Source organism: Quercus robur, chromosome 9, assembly GCF_932294415.1.
Source record: "Quercus robur chromosome 9, dhQueRobu3.1, whole genome shotgun sequence".
Lineage (NCBI taxonomy): Eukaryota > Viridiplantae > Streptophyta > Magnoliopsida > Fagales > Fagaceae > Quercus > Quercus robur.
The window spans coordinates 28,605,624-28,626,114 of NC_065542.1; the positions used below are offsets into that span (position 1 = coordinate 28,605,624).

The 20,491-nt window shown below is 34.9% G+C and overlaps 1 protein-coding gene across 1 annotated transcript; it reads left to right on the plus strand.

The window, feature by feature from the left end:
• Nucleotides 1-12,085: 12,085 nt before the first annotated feature.
• LOC126700360 (acid phosphatase 1) lies at nt 12,086-17,603 on the plus strand. Its single transcript, XM_050398463.1, has 3 exons — nt 12,086-12,786; nt 13,324-13,533; nt 17,245-17,603. Exons 1-3 carry the CDS (start codon nt 12,374-12,376, stop codon nt 17,420-17,422), a joined length of 801 nt encoding a protein of 266 aa, XP_050254420.1. The 5' UTR covers nt 12,086-12,373; the 3' UTR covers nt 17,423-17,603.
• Nucleotides 17,604-20,491: the final 2,888 nt, after the last annotated feature.

A 20,491-nucleotide genomic window follows, 5' to 3' on the forward strand; every position in this document is an offset into this window, starting at 1 on the left:
AACTAACAAGCCAAAACCCACCCACATCCGAGGGTGGGCTTTTACTTTTTTTACCAACTGTTCACAAGGATGTAAAATATATATATTAATGAGGAAAGAGAGACAAAAAGGTAGAGAGGAAAGAGAGAAGAGAGAGAAATCGAATTTTTTATATTATTTATTGGTATAGTTTATATTGTTTTAATGAGTTGTATGTAAAAATAGAAACCGTGATGTTGGGTGAATTGTAAAATAAAATGGTAAAATAAATAAAGTAGGTTTTGAGAATGTAAAATTGACATTTTTTTGCATCCTTGGATGCTAGTGCAGAGCACTAGCATTGGAGGCTGTAAACACCCCCCCCCCCCCCCCAATTGCTACTTTAGCCACCAAACCTATAAAAACATGCTCTAGCCAGGTTGCTATACCTAAAAAAATTTGCAACCCAACTACAATAAGTTGGTACATTTACAACCACATTGTAGCTGGGTTGCTAATTTTTTTAATATATAATATTCCTTCTGAACCCACATCTCACTTTCCTTAGACCCTCTTCTCTCATATCTCAGCCTTCCTCTCTCTCTCTTCTCTTATCTCTTCCTCTCTCCCCACTCTCTATTTTGTTCGGTGTGGAGGGTGTGGGTTTGTTGGGATCATCGTTTGTGGTGGACATCGGCGTCTGTGGTGGAGTTGTGGAGGCAGGGGGCGGTGGTCGAGGTTTGTGTTCATGGTGGTTGCTGGGTATGTGGTGTGGGTTGGTTTCAAGTTCAATTGTTCATGGTGTGGGTCATAGTGGGTCACCATGTGGTTCATGGTTGTGGTCAAGGTGTGGCTCATGGCGTGGTTCATGGTTGTGGTTGAGGAGTGGGTCATAGTGGTTGTGGGTTGAATCGTTTTGGTGGTGCTAGGTGGCGGAGTGGGTTGGTTTCAAGTTCGATAATTCATGGTTGATTATAGTACTGGTGCTAGGGGTTGGGTTTGAATCAATGGTGCTGGGGTTGGGTTCGACGATGCTTTTAAGTTTCAGTTGCTATGGTTGGATTTGAATTGGTGATGTTGCTGGTTAGTTTCGGTTTGGCAAGTTTTGGTTGATTTTGTGGGTTTGGTGGTTTGTTGTGATGTTTGGTGGTGCTGTGGTGGTGGTTCAGTGGGTTTGGTACGGGCTTTTTGGGTAGTTCTCGGTGGTTTGCTGTGTGAATGGTGGTGGGTCTTGGTGTTTTGTTGGGTTTGTAGTGGTGGTTCGGATGTATGGGTTGTGGGTGATGTTGGCGGGTAGTAGTGGAGAAGATTTGTTGGATAGAACAAAGAAATGGGAGAGAAAAGAGAGAAATAGAATTTTTTTTAAAATTTTTTTTTTTATATTTGTGTAGTTTATATTATTTTAATGAGTTGTATCTAAAAATAGAAACCGGGAGATGTAAGATGAGTTGTAAAATAAGATGGTAAAATAGATAAAGTAAAATAGAAACCGGGAGATGTAAGATGAGTTGTAAAATAAGATGGTAAAATAGATAAAGTAAATTTTGAGAATATAAAATAGATACTATTTTACATTCTCGAATGCTAATGCTCTTACTATAGCAAGGTTGCAAATTTTTTCAAGTTTACAAACCTGGATGGAGTGGATGTTGGGTGTCTTGTTTGCATATATTGAAAGAGAGAATATTTGTATTCATGTGTATCCTTAACTTATGTGTGTCTTAATTTTTCCCCGCTTCCTAAATTTTCCCCAAAACTGTTTTTCCCAAAACTTGTTATGATTTTCCTATTTTTATAGGGGGAAAAAAGCTATGTTGTTCATAAAAGGAGTTGTTGCTCTTCATAAGGGAAGTTGCCTCTATTTTCTATAAAGTTAGATTCTTTTGTGGTTCATTGGTTCTTTATTTTCTCTTATCCTCTGTTGTGTATGTTTATTATCTACCTTTTGTTTGAGTTGTCTTTGTCAATACATGACAAAAAGGGGGAGAAATATATGAAACTTGGGAATCATGCTGTTTTTATTTAGGGGGAGATGAAATTGTTTTCGAAAGGGGGAGAAAGTAAAAGTTTTTTTATTTTTTATTTTTTTATTTTTATGTATCTAACTTAGGGGGAAAGTTAGTTTGCATATTTGTTATTTAATGTTATTGCATATTTGTTACTTGTTGTTTATCTGTCTTTATTTCCACCCATGCGGTGATGTGCTTTTTGGAGTGTTTGACCAATCGAGACATGGATTCTGCAGATTTTAATTTCGACCCAACAGTCCATAAGCCCATTAAGTGATTAGGGTTTCAGATTTATTTCACATAGTATTTTAAGGAAACCTAAGACACGTTTTGTAAAGACTTTGGAGGTGCTCTTGTGAGATCTAAACGGTGATGTGCCTTCTCTTTTAAAAGTTACTATTGGAAATCATTCTCATACTATTAGAACCAATAGATCTAAAGTTGCTGCAACAAGATCATACATAGCTAATAATTTAAATCTTCAAGGGTGGTCTTGGAGTCACAAACTGGAGAGTTTGTGTTGCTAAACCTTTGAGTGGGATCTCAGAGTCACAAACAGAGAATTTGTGTTCAACAAATCTAAGATAGAAGAGTTCATGGAGTCGAAGCTGCACGTGGTCGTGTTAGTAAGTTCTATTTGAGGTAGCTAGTTTTAGATTTAGGGTTTGATGTCACCTAAATGAAAATTTGCTGGAAAGGTGATCAGCGAAAGAACAGAGGTAATGGAGATGTGCAAAAAGGAAGCAGCACAAGCAACCAAAATATTTAATGATCCAGGAGTAAAGGAAATGCATGCTCTGCATGATCAACTAACTTTGGATTGATTATTAAAATATGAAAATGTGTTGCGTCAAATGGAAGTAGCAGAAGGAATTAGAAGACAAATTAAGCCACAAATAGGGGGAACGGGTGTTTTAACCTGGAATCATATATTATCTTCTTTCTATGAAGATGAGCATAAGGAATTGAAGGAAGTTCTAATGATAGAAGATGTATAAGAAGAAAGTATCGATGAAGACAACTCATCGGAGGATGAGCCGAATAATTCCTTGTTTTTGGACAAATCATTTATAGATTTAAAGCAAAAGCTTGGATCCAGGCCAAAGGAATTAATGGACTTATGGAACAGAGAGGAGCAGGTTGTTACTGTGAGGGATTACTTAGTGACTCAAGCTTGGCCCCTATCCTAGAAAGCTTGTTAGAGAAATATGGGCGTTAACGTGTAATGTGTTGTGGGCTTTAGGCCCATCTTGTTTACTTGTATAGCACACATATTTGCACTACACTTTTACTTGCACTACACACATCTGTCTCTTATATAAAGACACTTATATATATTCTTTTACTGTGAAATACAATACTATTGAATTCAGTATTTCTAACATGGTATCAGAGTTATTGCTCTAAACTTTTCTTAGTAGTCTTGTCTCTATTGGTGTTACTCCATTCTCAACATCGCTTCCTCCGTTACAGCAGCCGCCGCAGCCTCTCGCCTATGAACCTCCGACGTCTCCCAGCCATCGTCCTTGGGTTCCGGACCTATAGCCGTTGCCATTGAGGAGTCCTACATTGCAAAGACCACTGCTCTTTTCATCACCACCATGAATATTGCTTCGATTAATTTTCTACAGGTACCACTGAGATCGTCTTGCACTGATCTACACACTCGTGGAAGCCTCGCAGCCATTAGAGATCGCACGCGCCTCCATGCACTGCACAAAGATTTTGCGCCAAAGCTCACGCGCCATCAACAACTCCAGGCTAATGTCACTCGTGACGTCAGCAATGCCACGTCAGCCTTAGCTTACGTCAGCATCCAGTCATCTGCTAACGTCAGCACCACGTCATCTTCGCTGACCCTTGACTGAGTTGGCTTTCACCGTTGACCGCATTGACTTGACCATTGACGTTGACCGTTGACTTTTCTCCCGGAGTTGACTTTTGCAGTCCAGGTTCTTCTTACCCAGTTTTTCGCGTATATTTCATTTTTGTGGTCTGTTTTTGCATATTGTGTCTCTAAATGGATAAAAATGATATTTTTCTTTCTCACCCCATCAATGCTATATTGGAGGGGAATAAGAATTACTTATCTTGGTCTCAAGTTATGTGCAATTTTCTTAATGGTCACATACTCTAGCAATATTGTGCTGATACAATCACTATTCCTGTCAAGGGGGCAAGTGAAGAAGATGTTGCCTTCATCAGTCGCATGATTGAATGGGTCACAACCACATGAGCCTCACTTGGTTTTGGAACACTTCCATTTCTTCCATCTCCAATCTATTGGGCAGCTTTGATAATGCAAAATCGGCATGGGATATGTTGGCTAAAAGATAATCCACTACTCATGGATCCATGAAATATCAGTTATTGGTTGAATTGCATTAACTTAGGCAAGAACCAGGGCAATCTATCAATGACTACTATGATCAGCTTTGCTTCATTAGGGACCAAATTGACCTTTCTGATCCAACTTAGGCATGCTCAAAGGATGCTCAGCAGTATGCTACTGTTAGAGATGAATTTCGCCTTTATGAATTCCTGATGTCACTTCACAAGGACTATAAGTCCATCTGAGGTCAGCTTTTTAATCGCAGTCCTATTCCGTCTCTTGATATTGCTATAAATGAGTTGGTTGGAGAAGAAACTTGTCTTGCAACCATTCAAGACCAAAATAAGCTTAATGTTCTGTCTATTTCTCCTTCTGCTCCACCCATAGAACAACCTCCATAATTAGGATTTGATTCCTCTAGCTCTGGCAATCGTCGCAAGTAAACCAACAAAAAGTTTTGCAACTATTGCAAGCATCCTGGCCACACTATTGAGACTTGTTGCGGTTGCAACAAATTTACTGCTGCTGTTGCTAATACTGAGTCTACTTCACCAATGCCTTCCATTTCAGCTGAGTCCTAGTCTTGTAGATCCACTATCAACCTCTCTTCCACTGAACTATAGGACATCATAGCTAAAGTTGTTCGTATGGCTGGTAATGCATCTCTTTCCACTGCTTACTCAGTTTTACCAAGTAAGTCTCACTCTTGGCTTTTTTATTCTGCCTGTTGCAATCACATGACACCCCACTCATCCTTATTCTCCAAACTTGACCCTACACCACATCCTCTTAAAATTCATATAGCCAATGGTTCCACCATGCATGGAAATAGTCTAGGTTTTGTTTCTACCTCCAACCTCTCAGTTCCTAGGGTCTTCCATGTATTTGACCTATTCTATAATTTATACTCTATGGGACAATTAGCTGAACTAGGATATTGCCTTATTTTTTACTATTCTAGGTGTATTGTGTAGGATCAAAGAATGGGGCAGGAGTTTGGGACCGATCCTAGAGTTGGGCGTATGTTTCTCATGGACAATCTTCATCATTCACCAGTTGCTCCTGTTTCTGTTGCTACTGCAGTTGCTGTAATTTCTTCCTTACCTTCTCTTGCATTTTGGCATTCTCGTCTTGGTCATGCACCCTCTTCTCGGGTATAATAGTTAGCTTTTAAGGGTCTGTTAGGTTCTGTGTCCAAAGACAATTTTGATTATACTTTATGCTAGTTAGGAAAACAGCTAGCTTTGCCTTTCAATAATAGTGAATCTATCTCTAATAGTATTTTTGAGTTCATTCATTCTGATGTTTGGGGACCTTCTCCTATTGCTAGTATTGATGGATCTCGATATTTTGTTGTTTTTATTGATGATTATCCTCGTTATAGTTGGATTTTTCCTATGAAATCTTGTTCTGAAATATTACCAATCTATAGTAACTTTGCAAAATGGTTAAAACACAATTCTCTAAACGTATCAAATTTTTTTGATCTGATAATGCTCTTGAACATACTCAATATGCTATTCAAGTTTTGTTGCATTCCTATGGCACTATACATCATCTAACTAGTCCAGGTACCTTTCAGTAAAATGGCCGAGTCGAACGAAAATTTCGTCATTTTCTTGAAATTGTTCGTGCTCTTCTTCTTTCTGCCGAAGTTCTTGCCCCATTTTAGGGTGAAGTTGCTCTTCATGCTGTTTATGCTATTAATCGCATTCCAAGCACTGTCATCCATAATCAAACTCCATATGAGCGCCTTTTTGGGTCACCCCTTGAATATCATCACCTTTGCTCCTTTGGTTCTGCTTGTTTTGTTCTTCTTCAGCCTCATGAGCACAACAAACTTGAGCCTCGATCTAGACTTTGTTGTTTCCTTGGCTATAGCGAAACTCAAAAGGGATATCGGTGTTATGATCCTGTCTTTCATCGTCTTCGTATTTCCCGTAATGTTATCTTCTGGGGACATCGCTCATTTGTTGAACTCTCTCACTTTCATTCTTCCTTGACTACCTCATCTGTTTTAGAAATCTTTCCAGAAGAGTCACATGTTCCTTCTACAAATACTCTTGATCCTTCTTTGGACTTCTCTATCCAATCTCTAGATATTTTTTATGCTTCTCTTGGACAGGTAAAAGATGAACTAGTCGATGACGAGCTACCCTTAGGGGTGTGCAGAAAACCCGCCAACCAACCAAACCAGACCCGACCCAACCCAACCCGCCTGGTTAGGTCGGTTTTTAGGGCTTAGTGGGTTGGGTTGGGTTACAAAATTTTTTTTATAACGGGTCAGGTTGGGTTTGGGTCATAAAATTACAAACCCACCAAACCCGACCCAACCCACCCATATTTTAATATATGTTTAAAATATATTATATATTTAATAATTTTTTTTAAAAAAAACCAGCTATAGAGCACTTTCTCAGTTCCTACTATCATATATAATATAAAATCCTATTAGTTCTTTTAATATATATTTAAATATATTATATAATTAATAAAAAATTAAAAAATTTTAGATATATATATATATATATATTTTTTTTTATAACTGAGTTAAGAACTCATGTATATTTTGTTTATACATGAATTAGGATACTAGTTAATTTATATTTTGTTTATCAACTCAGTTGGATATTTAAACATATTTTGTTTACAACTAAGTTAGAATATTAGTTTATATATAAATGTATATTTTGTTTATTAACTCAGGTGGCAAGTGTGATATATATATATATATATATATATTTTTTTTTTTTTTCTGTTCAATTTAATAATAATAGTAATAAAAAAAATTGTCAAACTCATGGGTTGGACTTATGTGATGGGTTGGGTTGGGTTGAATTTTTTTTGACCCACCATGGTGGGTTGGATAAAAAAATCCCCTTAATCTAACCCAACCTGACATATGCACACCCCTAGCTACCCTACTTTGAGCCTAGGTCTCCTGCTCTTGCTCCGCTTAAAGATCTTCCACAAGATATTCCACCTCGTCACTCAACTCGGGTAAAACCTATTCATTCACATTTACTTAACTATCATTGTTACATTACTCTTGCTACACTACATGAGCCTCACACCTATCGTGAGGCCTCTACTGACCCTTTATGGCAGATTGCGATGAAAGAGGAACTTGATGCATTATCCAAAAACCATACTTGGGATTTGGTTACGCTCCTTCCTAGATAGTCTGTGGTTGGTTGTAAGTGGATCTACAATATCAAGACTTACTCTGATGGGTCCATTGAACGCTATGACAGATTGCGATGAAAGAGGAACTTGGTGCATTATCCAAAAACCATACTTGGGATTTGGTTACTCTCCCTCCTAGACAGTCTGTGGTTAGTTGTAAGTGGATCTACAATATCAAGACTTACTCTAATAGGTCCATTGAACGCTATAAGACTTGTCTTATTGCAAAGGGTTTTACATAAAAGTATGAGATTGATTATGAAGATACCTTTACTCCAGTTGCTCGTATCTCATCTATTCGTGCCTTCTTAGCTATTACTGCTGCCAGTAAATGGGACATTTTTCAGATGAATGTTAAAAATGCCTTCATTAATGGGGATTTAAGTGAAGAAGTTTATATGCAACCTCCTCCTGGTCTCTCTATTGAATCAAATAAGGTTTGTCACCTTCGACGTGCATTTTATGGCCTTAAAAAAGCTCCACGAGCTTGGTTTGCCAAGTTCAGCTCCACCATCTTTCGCATGGGTTACCAGTCCTTATGATTTTGCTTTATTTCTTCACCGCACTGACAAATGCACCATTTTGCTTCTTCTATATGTGGATAATATGATCATAACTAGTGATGACCTCAGTGGCATTCAAGGATTTTCTCAGTCAGTAGTTTGAGATGAAAGATTTTGGACATCTCAACTATTTCTTGGGTCTTGCAATCACTCATTCCATAGACGGTCTTTATATTACTCAAGTCAAGTATGCTTTTGAACTTTTGTCTCAAGTTGGACTCATTGATAGTAAGACTGTGGACACTCCAGTTGAACTTAATGCACATCTAACTCCCTCCGGGGGGGGGGGGGAACCATTGTCTAATCCCTATCTTTACAGATGATTGGTTGACAGCCTAGTTTATCTCATTATTACTCGTCCAAACATTTCCTATGCTATTCATCAAGTGAGGTAGTATTTGTTTGCTCCACGATCAGCTCACTATGCTGCTGTTCTGTGCATTCTTTGATACTTGTAGGACGCTTTCTTCCATGACCTTTTCTACTCAGTTTAGTCTCTTCATTGTCTAATCCCTATCTTTACAGATGATTGGTTGACAGCCTAGTTTATCTCATTATTACTCGTCCAAACATTTCCTATGCTATTCATCAAGTGAGGTAGTATTTGTTTGCTCCACGATCAGCTCACTATGCTGCTGTTCTGTGCATTCTTTGATACTTGTAGGACGCTTTCTTCCATGACCTTTTCTACTCAGTTTAGTCTCTTCTTGTTCTCCGTACATTCTCTAATGCTGATTGGGCAGGAGATCCCATTAATCGCAAGTCCACCACTAATTATTGCTTTCTCCTTGGTTCTTCTTTGATTTCTTGGCGAAGCAAGAAACAAACCCTTATGACTCGTTCCAGTACTGAAACAGAATATCATGTCCTTGCTGATACCACATCTGAGCTCCTTTAGCTACAATGGCTTCTTAAGGATTTAGGTGTGTCCACATCTCCTGCTACTTCTCTTTATTGTGATAACCAAAGTGTCATTCATATTGCTCACAATGATGTCTTCCATGAATGGACTAAACACATCGAGATTGATTGTCATTTTATCCGTTATCATCTTGTCCATGGTGCTCTCAACTTTTTCTCAGTCTCCTCCAAAGATCAACTTGCAAATATCTTCACTAAGTCACATCCTAAGGGACGCCTTCGTGCTTTGGTTGACAACCTCAAGTTAGTCTCACACCCACCTTAAGTTTGAGGGGGGCTGTTAACGTGTAATGTGTTGTGGGCTTTAGACCCACCTTGTTTACTTGTATAACACACATACTTGTACTACACTCTTATTTGTACTACACACATCTGCCTCTTATATAAATGCATTCATGTATATTCTTTTACTATGAAATACAATACTATTGAATTCAGTATTTCTAACAATGGTGATGTGGGTGCTGAGACCTATTTATCTTCTAGGGTAAAGATGTATCTAATTGTCATATTATGTGGGACTATAGATAGCGTGTGCTGCACCAGAATTTTGGATATCACAGAAGATAAACTATTGAATTGGAGGCTGTATTTGAGAGCCCTGGAATATGCTGGGTTCAAAATTCAGTTTGTTCATGATCAGTGGAGGGGAGTTACAAAAGCTTATTTTGGACTCCGGCTTAGAAAACTAGAAGATGACACCCTTCAGGAACTTGAAACAGATATCACAAAGTATGATGCAGAAGTCAAGGAAATGACTACAAAATTGGAGCGTATAAAAGACAAGCATAAGGGTATAACATCTGAAAAATCTGGGAAAAGGTCTAGCTTAATCAAGGATTGCTTGAGAATGGCCGCCGAGTTGAAGTGGAAGAAAGCTGGCGCTGGTCTAAATCTGTAAAAAAAGAAAAAGGGTTTTTCTTGTTTATGTTGGCGTTCAGTGTGGCAGAACTCTGAATATGTTAAAGATTATTGGTCCATTAGTGAAAACCAGTGTCTTGTGAGGAAACAAGCGAACCTATCTATTTACTAGCGTGTTATGTGCAATGATCATGATCAATTTCCAGTATATTGTAGGGTATGTTCTTTCTTGCTTCCCTGTTTGAATTTTTATGTTCAATGAATATTAGAAACTCTGTTCTGACGTAAATGCATAGTCTTTAGTTTATGTAATGGTGAATTTACTAGCTTTCTTGTTCAAATACGGCTGTTAAAGATAATTTATAGAAGTGTATTTGTTCCTTTTGTTGCGTGCGTATACAAGGACTATTGCCAACAAAAACTGCTATGTTTGAACAATTCGGATACATTTGTGACTTTGTCATACGACTCCTTCTTGCCATCCAACCTAATCAAACTCAAAATTGGTGTTACCAAGTAAAAAGTAAACCACGTTTAAAATACATTATGACATCGAGGGATTTCGTGTTCTAAAATGTCTGCTAATCCATATGCGCCAGTGCTAAAACATTTTTCATTATTATTATGGTTTATGGAGGAAAAAAAAAAGGGAGAGAAAGAAAGATGTGATTGGCATTTTCAAGTCCTTTTAGTTGCATATGAAGTATGCCACAAAAAAGTACTTAATATTTTGTGATGCGGTTGGCATTTTATTTTCCATCCTATAAAAGCTTGCTTAACCAAGATTTAAAATTAAAAAAAAAAAAGGGGGGGGGGGGGGGAATAAAAGTTTATTCCTTCAAATTCCATTTTTACAATGGGAAAGAAAAAAGATGATTTATTGTCCATCCTATAATAGCTTTGCTTAATCAAGTTTTTTTTTTTTTTTTTTTTTTTTTTTTTTTTTTTTTTTTTTTTTTAAGTAAAAAGAATAGAAGTTTTATTCTTTCAAACTCCATTTTTACAATGGGAAAGAGTAAAGATGAGGTCTTTTCCATCCTATAGTAACTTGCTTAAACAATATATTTTTTTTTTTAATGTAAAAGGGATAGAAGTTTATTCCTTCAAAATCCATTTCCACAATGGGAAAGAGAAAGCAAGAGTTATTTTTCCATTCTATAATAGCTTGCTTAACCAAGTTTTTTTTTTTTTTTTAGTAAAAAGGATAGAAGTTTATTCCTTCAAACTCTATTTGTACAATAGAAAAGAGAAAAAATGGGCATTCCTCAATTGAACTGGATGCCTTCTCTATCTTTTTTGCAGCTCTAACTAGAGCTAGAGTAACACAAGTATGTATTTTAAAGAATAAAATTGAATGAAAGGCATCTAAAATGAGTAACAATCTTTTGGATGTCATCCAAAACCAACCCTACCTCCAAATGGCAAGGAACTAGCATAGTCTAATTGATTAAGCATTTACAACCACAAATTATTTTACAATATTTTTACAAACTGTTAATGTGGTAAATTCTTACTGGTTCTTAACTGAATCCACCGCAAATATCATTTTTTACTTAGGTGTTTGTAAAATAGTTTATGGTGTTAACATTTTCTAGAATTTATTAGAGCAAAATTTAGCATACATATTAGGTTTCATACAAGTTGTGATTAATGATGTAGCATCTAACATTAATTGCGCATTTGCACATGATACAATAATAAGGGAAATAATAAGATTCATCAATTCATAACAAAATTTTAAGTCAAAATATTAATTAAAACCCTTAATTAATACTTTTTTTTTAAAAAAAAATTGTCTAATATTAGTGGATTGAAATTCATTTAAAATTATTGAATATAAAACACATAAGAGTAATTGTCGTGTAAGATAAATTATTAAAAAAAAAACAGAAATTGGATTTACTCAAGAAAGAAATTGGAATTTACTAATTTGCTAAAAAAAATTTATTTATAATGCCTTGTTAGTTTTTTTTTTTTTTAATTTCTCTAAAAAATGGAATTTTCTTTTTTGGAAAAGGTAATGAATGTTATTAGTTTATGAAATATTTTTAGAAACTCTTTATAAAAAAAATTAATTCTTTTATTAATTTTTATATTAATAGTATCAAAACTTTTTTAAAATAATTTATTAATAATAACTCCAAGACTACAGTTAACTAAAACTTTCTATTTTAAAGAAAAAACTAATCTCAAATCCATAATTACCGATATACCCCTCAACTCCATGGCCAAAAACCTTTTAAAACACCTTATTTTCGTCGCTCGCACGCAACCGAGTACAGTAATCCTCTTCTCTTTCCCAACCCAGGAAAGAGAAGAGAAGGGAAGAGGTTTATTCATTCATTGTTCCAATCCAAACAATTAAGATTGCCAAACAAGGAAACGCATTTCCTTTTTCTACAATCATTTTAAATTCCTTCCTAAATCCCATCGGATTTCTCACTTTCCCTGAATTTGTTTTCTCATTTCACATTGAATTCCATCGATTTCTCTGATACCCAGAACTTCAATTCCCTCAAACGTTAGTTTTTCATCCCCACAGCATGGCTTTCCTGAGAATTCTCCTTCTATTCACTTTACTTTCCTTTGCTTTTTCTCACGAGAATTCCAATCCCCACATATTCCCGAGGCCTTTGATCATCGAATACCCGGAAAACATTGAGACCCACTTCAAGGAATTCGATGAGGAGGTCAGATTACACTGTACGAGTTGGAGATTCGCGGTTGAGAGCAACAATCTCAGCCCCTGGAAAACTATTCCAGTGGAATGTGCGAACTATGTGAAGGATTACATGATGGGTCGAGCTTATAAGATCGACGTGGAGAGAGTATCTAAGGAGGCTGGGATTTATGCGAAAAGTGTGGAATTGGGTGGGGATGGAAAAGACGTTTGGGTCTTCGACGTGGACGAGACCTTGCTTTCGAATCTTCCATATTACGTGGAGCATGGTTATGGGTATGATTCTGATTCTTAAAGCTTGGTTTTTTTGTTTACTTTTTCAAAGTACTGTTTGGTTGTTTTGAAAATATAGGAAAGAAAATTCGAAAATTTAGGGATCTGGATTTCTTTTTTTCTTTTTTCTTTTTTACTTTATTTGGGACCTGAATGAAATGGGTTTTTAGTTTTTCCCTGCCTTTTGGTTATTATATAATGAAATTTGTTTGATGTTGTACTTGTTTGATTGGTGAGAATGTATTCGTCTATTCAAAAAGAATAAGCAAAGTGAATATTTTAGTACTTAAAAAAGAGATTGTTTTGAGGACTTTGTGAAGACTATAACCTATAAAGGTGGAGCTTTTACTGTATAATTAGAAATCAAGCTGGATTTCCTCCCAAAAAAAAAAAAAAAAAATATCAATCTGGATTCTTATCTTTTTTTTTGTGGCGGGGGTATAGATTTGTGTAAAAATGAATTTCATTCTTAATTGTTGTTGATGGCGGTTTTGTGAGAAGTACTTTATATCTGATTTGGGTTGATGGGGAAATTTACAGCTTGGAGATTTTTGATTCTGTGGAGTATAATAAGTGGATCGAGAAGGCAACGGCACCTGCCCTAGAGGCCAGTTTGAAACTCTATAAAGAGGTTTTGGATTTGGGATTCAAGGTTTTCTTGATGACCGGGCGTTATGAGAAGCACGAAGGGGTTACTGTCAAGAATTTGAATGATGCAGGATTTAAGAATTGGGACAAGCTCATAATGAGGTGAGTATTGAGAACTGCTCTGACTGCAACAGCTACTGCTATCTATGTATTATTCTTGCCTGTTAAGATTATGAAACTGTGCCATTTAATATTTTAATTTGTTTAAAACCTTTCCATATTTTCTAGCTATAGATTTGATCAGAGATCCAAGCTCAAAAGGATGTACATGTTGTTAAACTGGAATCTAGGCTAACAATTGATCGGAAGCAAATGCTTGACATCTTCTGTAGCATTTTCTGGGTTTATTATACATAGAATATCTCAGAACCTTCTCCCTGATGAGGTCCATAATTCATTGAATATATGAGAATCTTCTCTCCCCTATGCCCTTGTGTTTAGGAATTAAACTTGTCACCCGAAAACCAAGGCTAACGCTGAGGTTATTATTTTCTAACTCTTTTGATATAATTGATACAAACTAGTAAGCCCTCCTCTTGTCTCCATCTTTCTTGTAGTGTAGTGGCCTCTTTCTGCTCTCAGTTGTCTGTAGATTATAGTCGCTTTGCTGCTCTCTTTAAGGTTTCAAGCTGGATGTTTATAAAAGAGATATGAATTGATAGCAGAGAGTGGTAGTCTGTTTCTGGAGTTGGTAAAAATTTATTATTTTCTCCCTCTTTTGATATAAGCTCCGTTTGGATCACGTTTTGGTGTTTGCGTTTCTGCGTTTTGCCTTTTTTTTTTTTTACCAGCGCCTCTTGCATTGTTCATGTCCCATGAACAGTGCATTAAGGCAAAGCTACAGTGCTGAACAGTGTTTTCGGCAGTGAACAGTAATCCAGAATGAAAGTAATGTAACGCTTATTACTATTCATTTGTTTGGTGACAACACAATAATAGAACCTTGAAGATAATAGAATGAAAGTATTTTAAATCAAACTTAAGATATATTTTAGGAAATATCTTACTCATATAATTATATTTCAAAAAAAAAAAAATTTTTAATTTGAAAGAGAGATTAGTTATTTTTTATGATTTTTTATTTTCATAATTGTTATGTGCATGTAGAAAGTTTGTTTATTTAGAAATATATTAATTGTAGAAATTAATACACCTACTAAAGAATAGCAATTACATCCCTTTTAGAGATAAATAGTTATTCCTTATCATAAAGAATAGCTATTCATAAGGAATGACTATTTTCTGTAATAAAAACATAACCAAACTACTTAATAACTAAACAATAGGAATAACTATTACATTACAGTGCCTATTACAATCTACCAAATATACCCTTAGTTTGTGTGTGAGTCTCCATTCACTTGTGCAGAATCCTACTGGGCAGTGCTTCAGCCATTAGACTGTATTTTGAACAGCAGGGGTGGGACCTATTTCCTCTTCTGTCCCTTCTGTGCATCTGTGCAAGTCTACTTATTAGTTCCTAAATGTATTTTATGCAAGATCTTGAAGTAAATCTTATGTTCAAGGATCCTAGTTGCCAAACCTAGAATTCAAAAGTTTAGTGCAACACTTTCAACTTAACATATATGCTTTCTTCTTCTTATGCCTTCTGCAAGATGATGCTCTTATGGAAATAAAGTTACCATCCTATAAAATGTTTTATAGCAAGGTTATTGTTTTCTTATTGCCTTTTCCTTTTCTTTTCTTTTATCAATATTATGTTTGTGAAATTTAGGGGCATAAGTGACTATAAGTGTCAAATGGCATCACAGTTCATAACATCATTATGTGATTCATTGCTTTCATCTGCATGTTTTAAGCCTACTAGTTCCCGGATGGGGTAATAGTTGAACTCAGAGTATTTGAACCAATACAAATATGTTTTCCAAGGCCTATTGTGACAAAATACAAATACTATATCACCCCCCCCCCCCCCCCCCCCCCCCAAAAAAAAAAAAAAAAAAAACTTTTCCTCTCATTCATCTTGCATGTAAACTAATAATATGAACCTCAATTTTGGGTTTATGCTAAATATTTTTACTGTAAAACATGGATAATTTAGAAGTCTTGATACATCATCATCATCTAGACCCATTCTGCCAATAATATCAATATTTTGACAATGGTTACTACCTTTACCCCCTTTTTTTTTTGCATTTGGTTTTATCTACATTGTATGTTTATATATATATATATATATATTCTGAAATATCTAGTTACTAATGATTAAAATTGCATAGAATCTTAAATGAATCTAGGTTTAAATATTACTTTTGGAGGAGTTCCTGTACATTTAATTTTGTTAATTAGTCCCTTGTTTCTGATTGTTTCAAATGTTATCCTTACTGTTAAAAATCGTACAGAAATTGCTGACATCACTAACGGAAAGATCCCAATTCAATTTTGTTGCCTACTTGGATTAAGACTTAGTACACCAATTAGTACATGTGGCACTCAAATAGAAATTCCCCTTTCCCTAATGAGTGGCTGTGGGTGGTGATTTTGTGAAGAGGTGTTGTGGTTGGAATCCAAGAATGTAAAGATTTTCTGACCTTAAAATGGAATTCAGTTTAACATGCATCTGAATAATAATCGAATAATTTTTTTCCAAAATTTGATTGAAGGGCTTTCTTCCCCTTCCATTTCTGTTCAAATTTCTCCCTAAGAGACCTTAGAGAATGAGAGAGAAGATGAGAAAAGAATGGAGAAAAAAATTCAGCAAAATTAGCCACTTCAGCAAAAGTTAAATGATGAAAGCCCTTTTCAGCAAAATATATGAGTTGGGAACTTTCCATTTGTCATTTCAGCAATTTTTTCCCATTTTTAGTAGTACGGTAGCATTGAAACCAATTAGAGTCAAGAGTGACTAAATTGATACAATTAAATATCAGGGACGATACTGATACTGCCCCCATTGTTGCAGAAACAAAGTAATATTTAAACCATTAATCTGATATGTAGTCATTTATGTATGTGATGCATGTGTATCCCTGCTGATACACAGATATGCATACCTAGTCTAGGGGCCCACCTCCCCCTTGGTCTTCAAACAGGCCCCCAATATATGAGAATCTGAATCCAAACGTGTAAGTCAGTTGTTGTTATTGGTCTTAGATTTGAAGGCCAGATGTTTGCCAAATCCATCATATCTCCTATTTGATCAAATTGCGTTCAATTGTTCATAGTTTGGTCTATAAAATATATCCTAGCTTTTTTTTTTTTTTTTTTTTTTTTTTTTTTTTTTTTCATTTTGAAGATGGAATGTGTTATAGAGCATATTGTAGATAAATATCATTTAGCTCCTGAGTGCTGGGATAGAAGGACCCAGAACCCTTTCATAAGAATGTCATTGTATTCTCTTAATAATTTTGGCCTTCTCTCTCGTAGACTTCTTATTTGTCTCTTTATAAGTTATGTTTTCCATGTAAGATCCTAATTAGTGCATTCTGCTAGGGACCCAAACTAATGATGGTGTCTGCATATAGCATTCATGGTTGAGTGATAAATAGCAAATGGGAAAAAACTATATAACATTTTCTTATTATTAATTTCACTTTACCTTTATCCTGTGACCAAGCCATATAATTAAACACATTGAAACTTCTATTTCATGACAGTGTTTTTCTTTGGCTTCATAATGTTTTACTGAATCCCATGGTCATCTATATAACATTTTCTTATTATTAATTTCACTTTACCTTTATCCTGTGACCAAGCCATATAATTAAACACATTGAAACTTCTATTTCATGACAGTGTTTTTCTTTGGCTTCATAATGTTTTACTGAATCCCATGCTTCTCATATTGTCCAGGACCTCTGATGACCATGGGAAATTAGCCACTATATACAAGTCAGAGAAAAGGAACGAAATGGTAAATGAGGGATATAGGATTCTCGGTAACTCGGGGGACCAGTGGAGTGATTTATTGGGTTCCTCACAATCCATACGCTCTTTCAAGGTTCCAAATCCCATGTATTATCTTCCCTAATGGGGAATGATATACCTTCCTGTATTTTTTTTTTTTTTTTCTTTCTCAGAAAAAGAAAGAAAAAAGAAAGTGTATATTTGTATTAAGGGGATCTTATTCTTGTCACTGTTACATGCATTCAAGTGTACTGATAACATATGATGCCCCAGTCAATCTTACAATATACAGAGATTTTTCATTATGCACCCCCATTTAAGTTCATAGCATATCATTGCTTCTAACTTGTTTCTATGCACACACATACTGAATATGCAGTTAGCCATGTACATTGCTGGAATTGCAACTGATTTAGTTTGAACTATTGGCTCCTGAAATATATGGATTAGAAATAAGATACTGAAAAACCATCTTTTTTACTTTTCAATACACGTTGGTCGGGTCATTTCTTTTCCGTAATCAAATAAGATTATTGTTAAGATTTTCCAGCAATTTTTTTTCTGGAGCAGACGACAGTGTTGGACTATGAAACATTCTTTATGAGTGTATGTGGGTAAAAGTAGAGCTACGTCGAAATTGCTGTCTCTTAGTCAAAACACATTCACTCTTTGGCACGCAATCAGAGCAAAATTGTATGGTTTCAGGAAGGAATAACAGGACCACATAGTACGTGATTGTAAACTTTTTTCCACTGTTTTCTTTGTGCAAAAGATCAAATGATAGATTCCTCATTGCTAGGAAGAAAAGGAATGATGTGCAATTATTTTGTCTTAACAATTATTTCTACAGCAAAGTACTGATGCACATGGAAAAATCATACAATTATTTTATCCACGCCAACTTAACTTTTTTCATAAAGAAACTAAGTGACAAACAAATAAATAAAAAATTTATTTTTCTTTTTGATAAAGAGAAAAATATTGTCATTCTCAATAATAATCGTTTAAAACCATACTCCTTGGAAATATTTTCTGTATTCACTCCTGGCCACAAACATAGAAAAAAATTTTCATGGTAACAGTTTGTTCACTTTGTGAACCAGTTGACAGAATAGAAGTTTTTTCTATCTCCTACTCTATCTTTTCTTTTGCACCCCTTCTCTCGTTGCTATTTTAAGTAGTTTTAATAAACCATTTAGAATCAAGCCCTTTGGGAATTCTTCTAGGGGACCAAAGTGCCACACTATGTTAGTGCTACCATGGTCATTCTGCACTAGAAGCCTTGCCACTTGTGTTTTCTATCTCATATAAAGACTACCACAGTACCACACTATGTTAGTGCTACCATGGTTATTTTGCACTAGAAGTCTTAGTACTTGTCTTATGGGTTGTATTACCATTATCTACACAACCTAACTTGTGCGTGAACCGGAACAAAATAGAGTGACTTATTGCTTTCATTCTTGAAGAGTCATTTTCAACTACTAAAGGTTTCCTAGTGATACAAATGCTGTATAAACTTGACTGGATATAAATAAGTTGAGAATTTTCTTCTTCTTTTTTTTTCCTTTTCATAATTAGTTAAGAATAACTTTTTCTTTTGCTTCTTATCTACTTTGATATGGTTGAGAATAGCTTTTCTTTAGCTTCTTACCTTGGGACCATAGAAAAAGTTAGGATTCTAAACAACATTTTCTTTAAAGGGTGTTAAAAATTAGAGTGACAGTAACGGTGTTAAGGTGGTATAATAAGCTATAGGATTCGCATTCTTCTGGCTTTTGTTCCTTTGTATGATATTTTAAGGTATTAAACATTTTTTTCTTTTTCTTTTTTGGTAATAAACAAAGGGAAAAAAAAAAAAATTACCGAGGTGTTGGAGATCTATGACCACAACTAGGACGAAAAGTACTTCAAATATTATAACAAAAGTATAACTAAGCCTTCACTCAAAAACATAAAACAAAAAAACAAAAAAAAAAAGTATAACTAAGTCTTTCTTTGTCCCTGTTTTTTTCCTCTTTTGTGGGCTAGCTCATGTGATACGATTCTTTGATATATGCTTCTTGTACATGATTACATAATCTTAGACAAAGCAATTAGCCAACAAAAGGTGTTTGGATTATTCCTAATTGTCTACATAAAATATTTGGAGACAGAATGTAATTAGATTGTATGATCCATTGGTCCATGTGCTTCCTATATTATTATATTTCCCATTGATATATCTTGGCAAAGTCTCACCGAAAATATATCTAAATGTAAGAACCCATTATATGTTATTTAATTTATTCCAAATACAATTACTTTTTTATTGCTTTAAATTATCGGATTTGCTTAATCCTTTTTTTTCTTCCGACCATATATCGTCAGCTACTTGTGCCATACGAAAGCGTTTATTCTGCCTCTTTAATTGCTTCCTTATCATGACTAAACAAGATTTGTGTCACAAATTTACTGCATGCTGAAAAACAATTCCCTTATTTTCTGTATGCTTTCACAAAAATTGATTTTACTAAAAACTTTTAACAAAATTAACGTAGGTTTTATAAAATCACTTATCTATGAGTGACTAAAGATTTCTTTGACCATATATTTTTCTAAAACTCCATTAATAGATTGCCGCCCAACACATAAAAGAAAAAAAGTATAAATGGAGAACTTTTCCATGTAAACACACACTCAAGAGCCAATATTAAAATTAAATCCACACGTTATATGATTGTTTTTTTTTTATTTTTTTTTATTTTAGGTAGTTACAATATGCTGCTAACTCTGTAGTTTAAACTATTTTTGTTTTAAACTTTCAAGCACTTCTTGTATGGAAAGATGTCAATTAACTTACAAAAGTCTCGACAGATAATAATCATATGATACCACACCTTAAGTAAGATTGTGCATGCGTCAAGTTGGGTGGATTGAGGCCAATATTCTTAACCAAACCACCATTAGCAAGTTTAGAAATTTTTGATCTACCACCGACCCACCAACCTTTAAAAATCAGCAAATTGATTGAACATTTATGTTATTTCAATTCAGCAATTGTGTAAGTTGTTAAATTTATATATTAGGTATTTTCTAATTAGGCCATATAATAGAACTTTTTTTCCTTTTAATAGGTATTATTTCAAAAAAAAATTTATTCTCTCATATTTTTTTTTTTTTAAAAAGAACAAATTTTTTTATCCCTAAATAA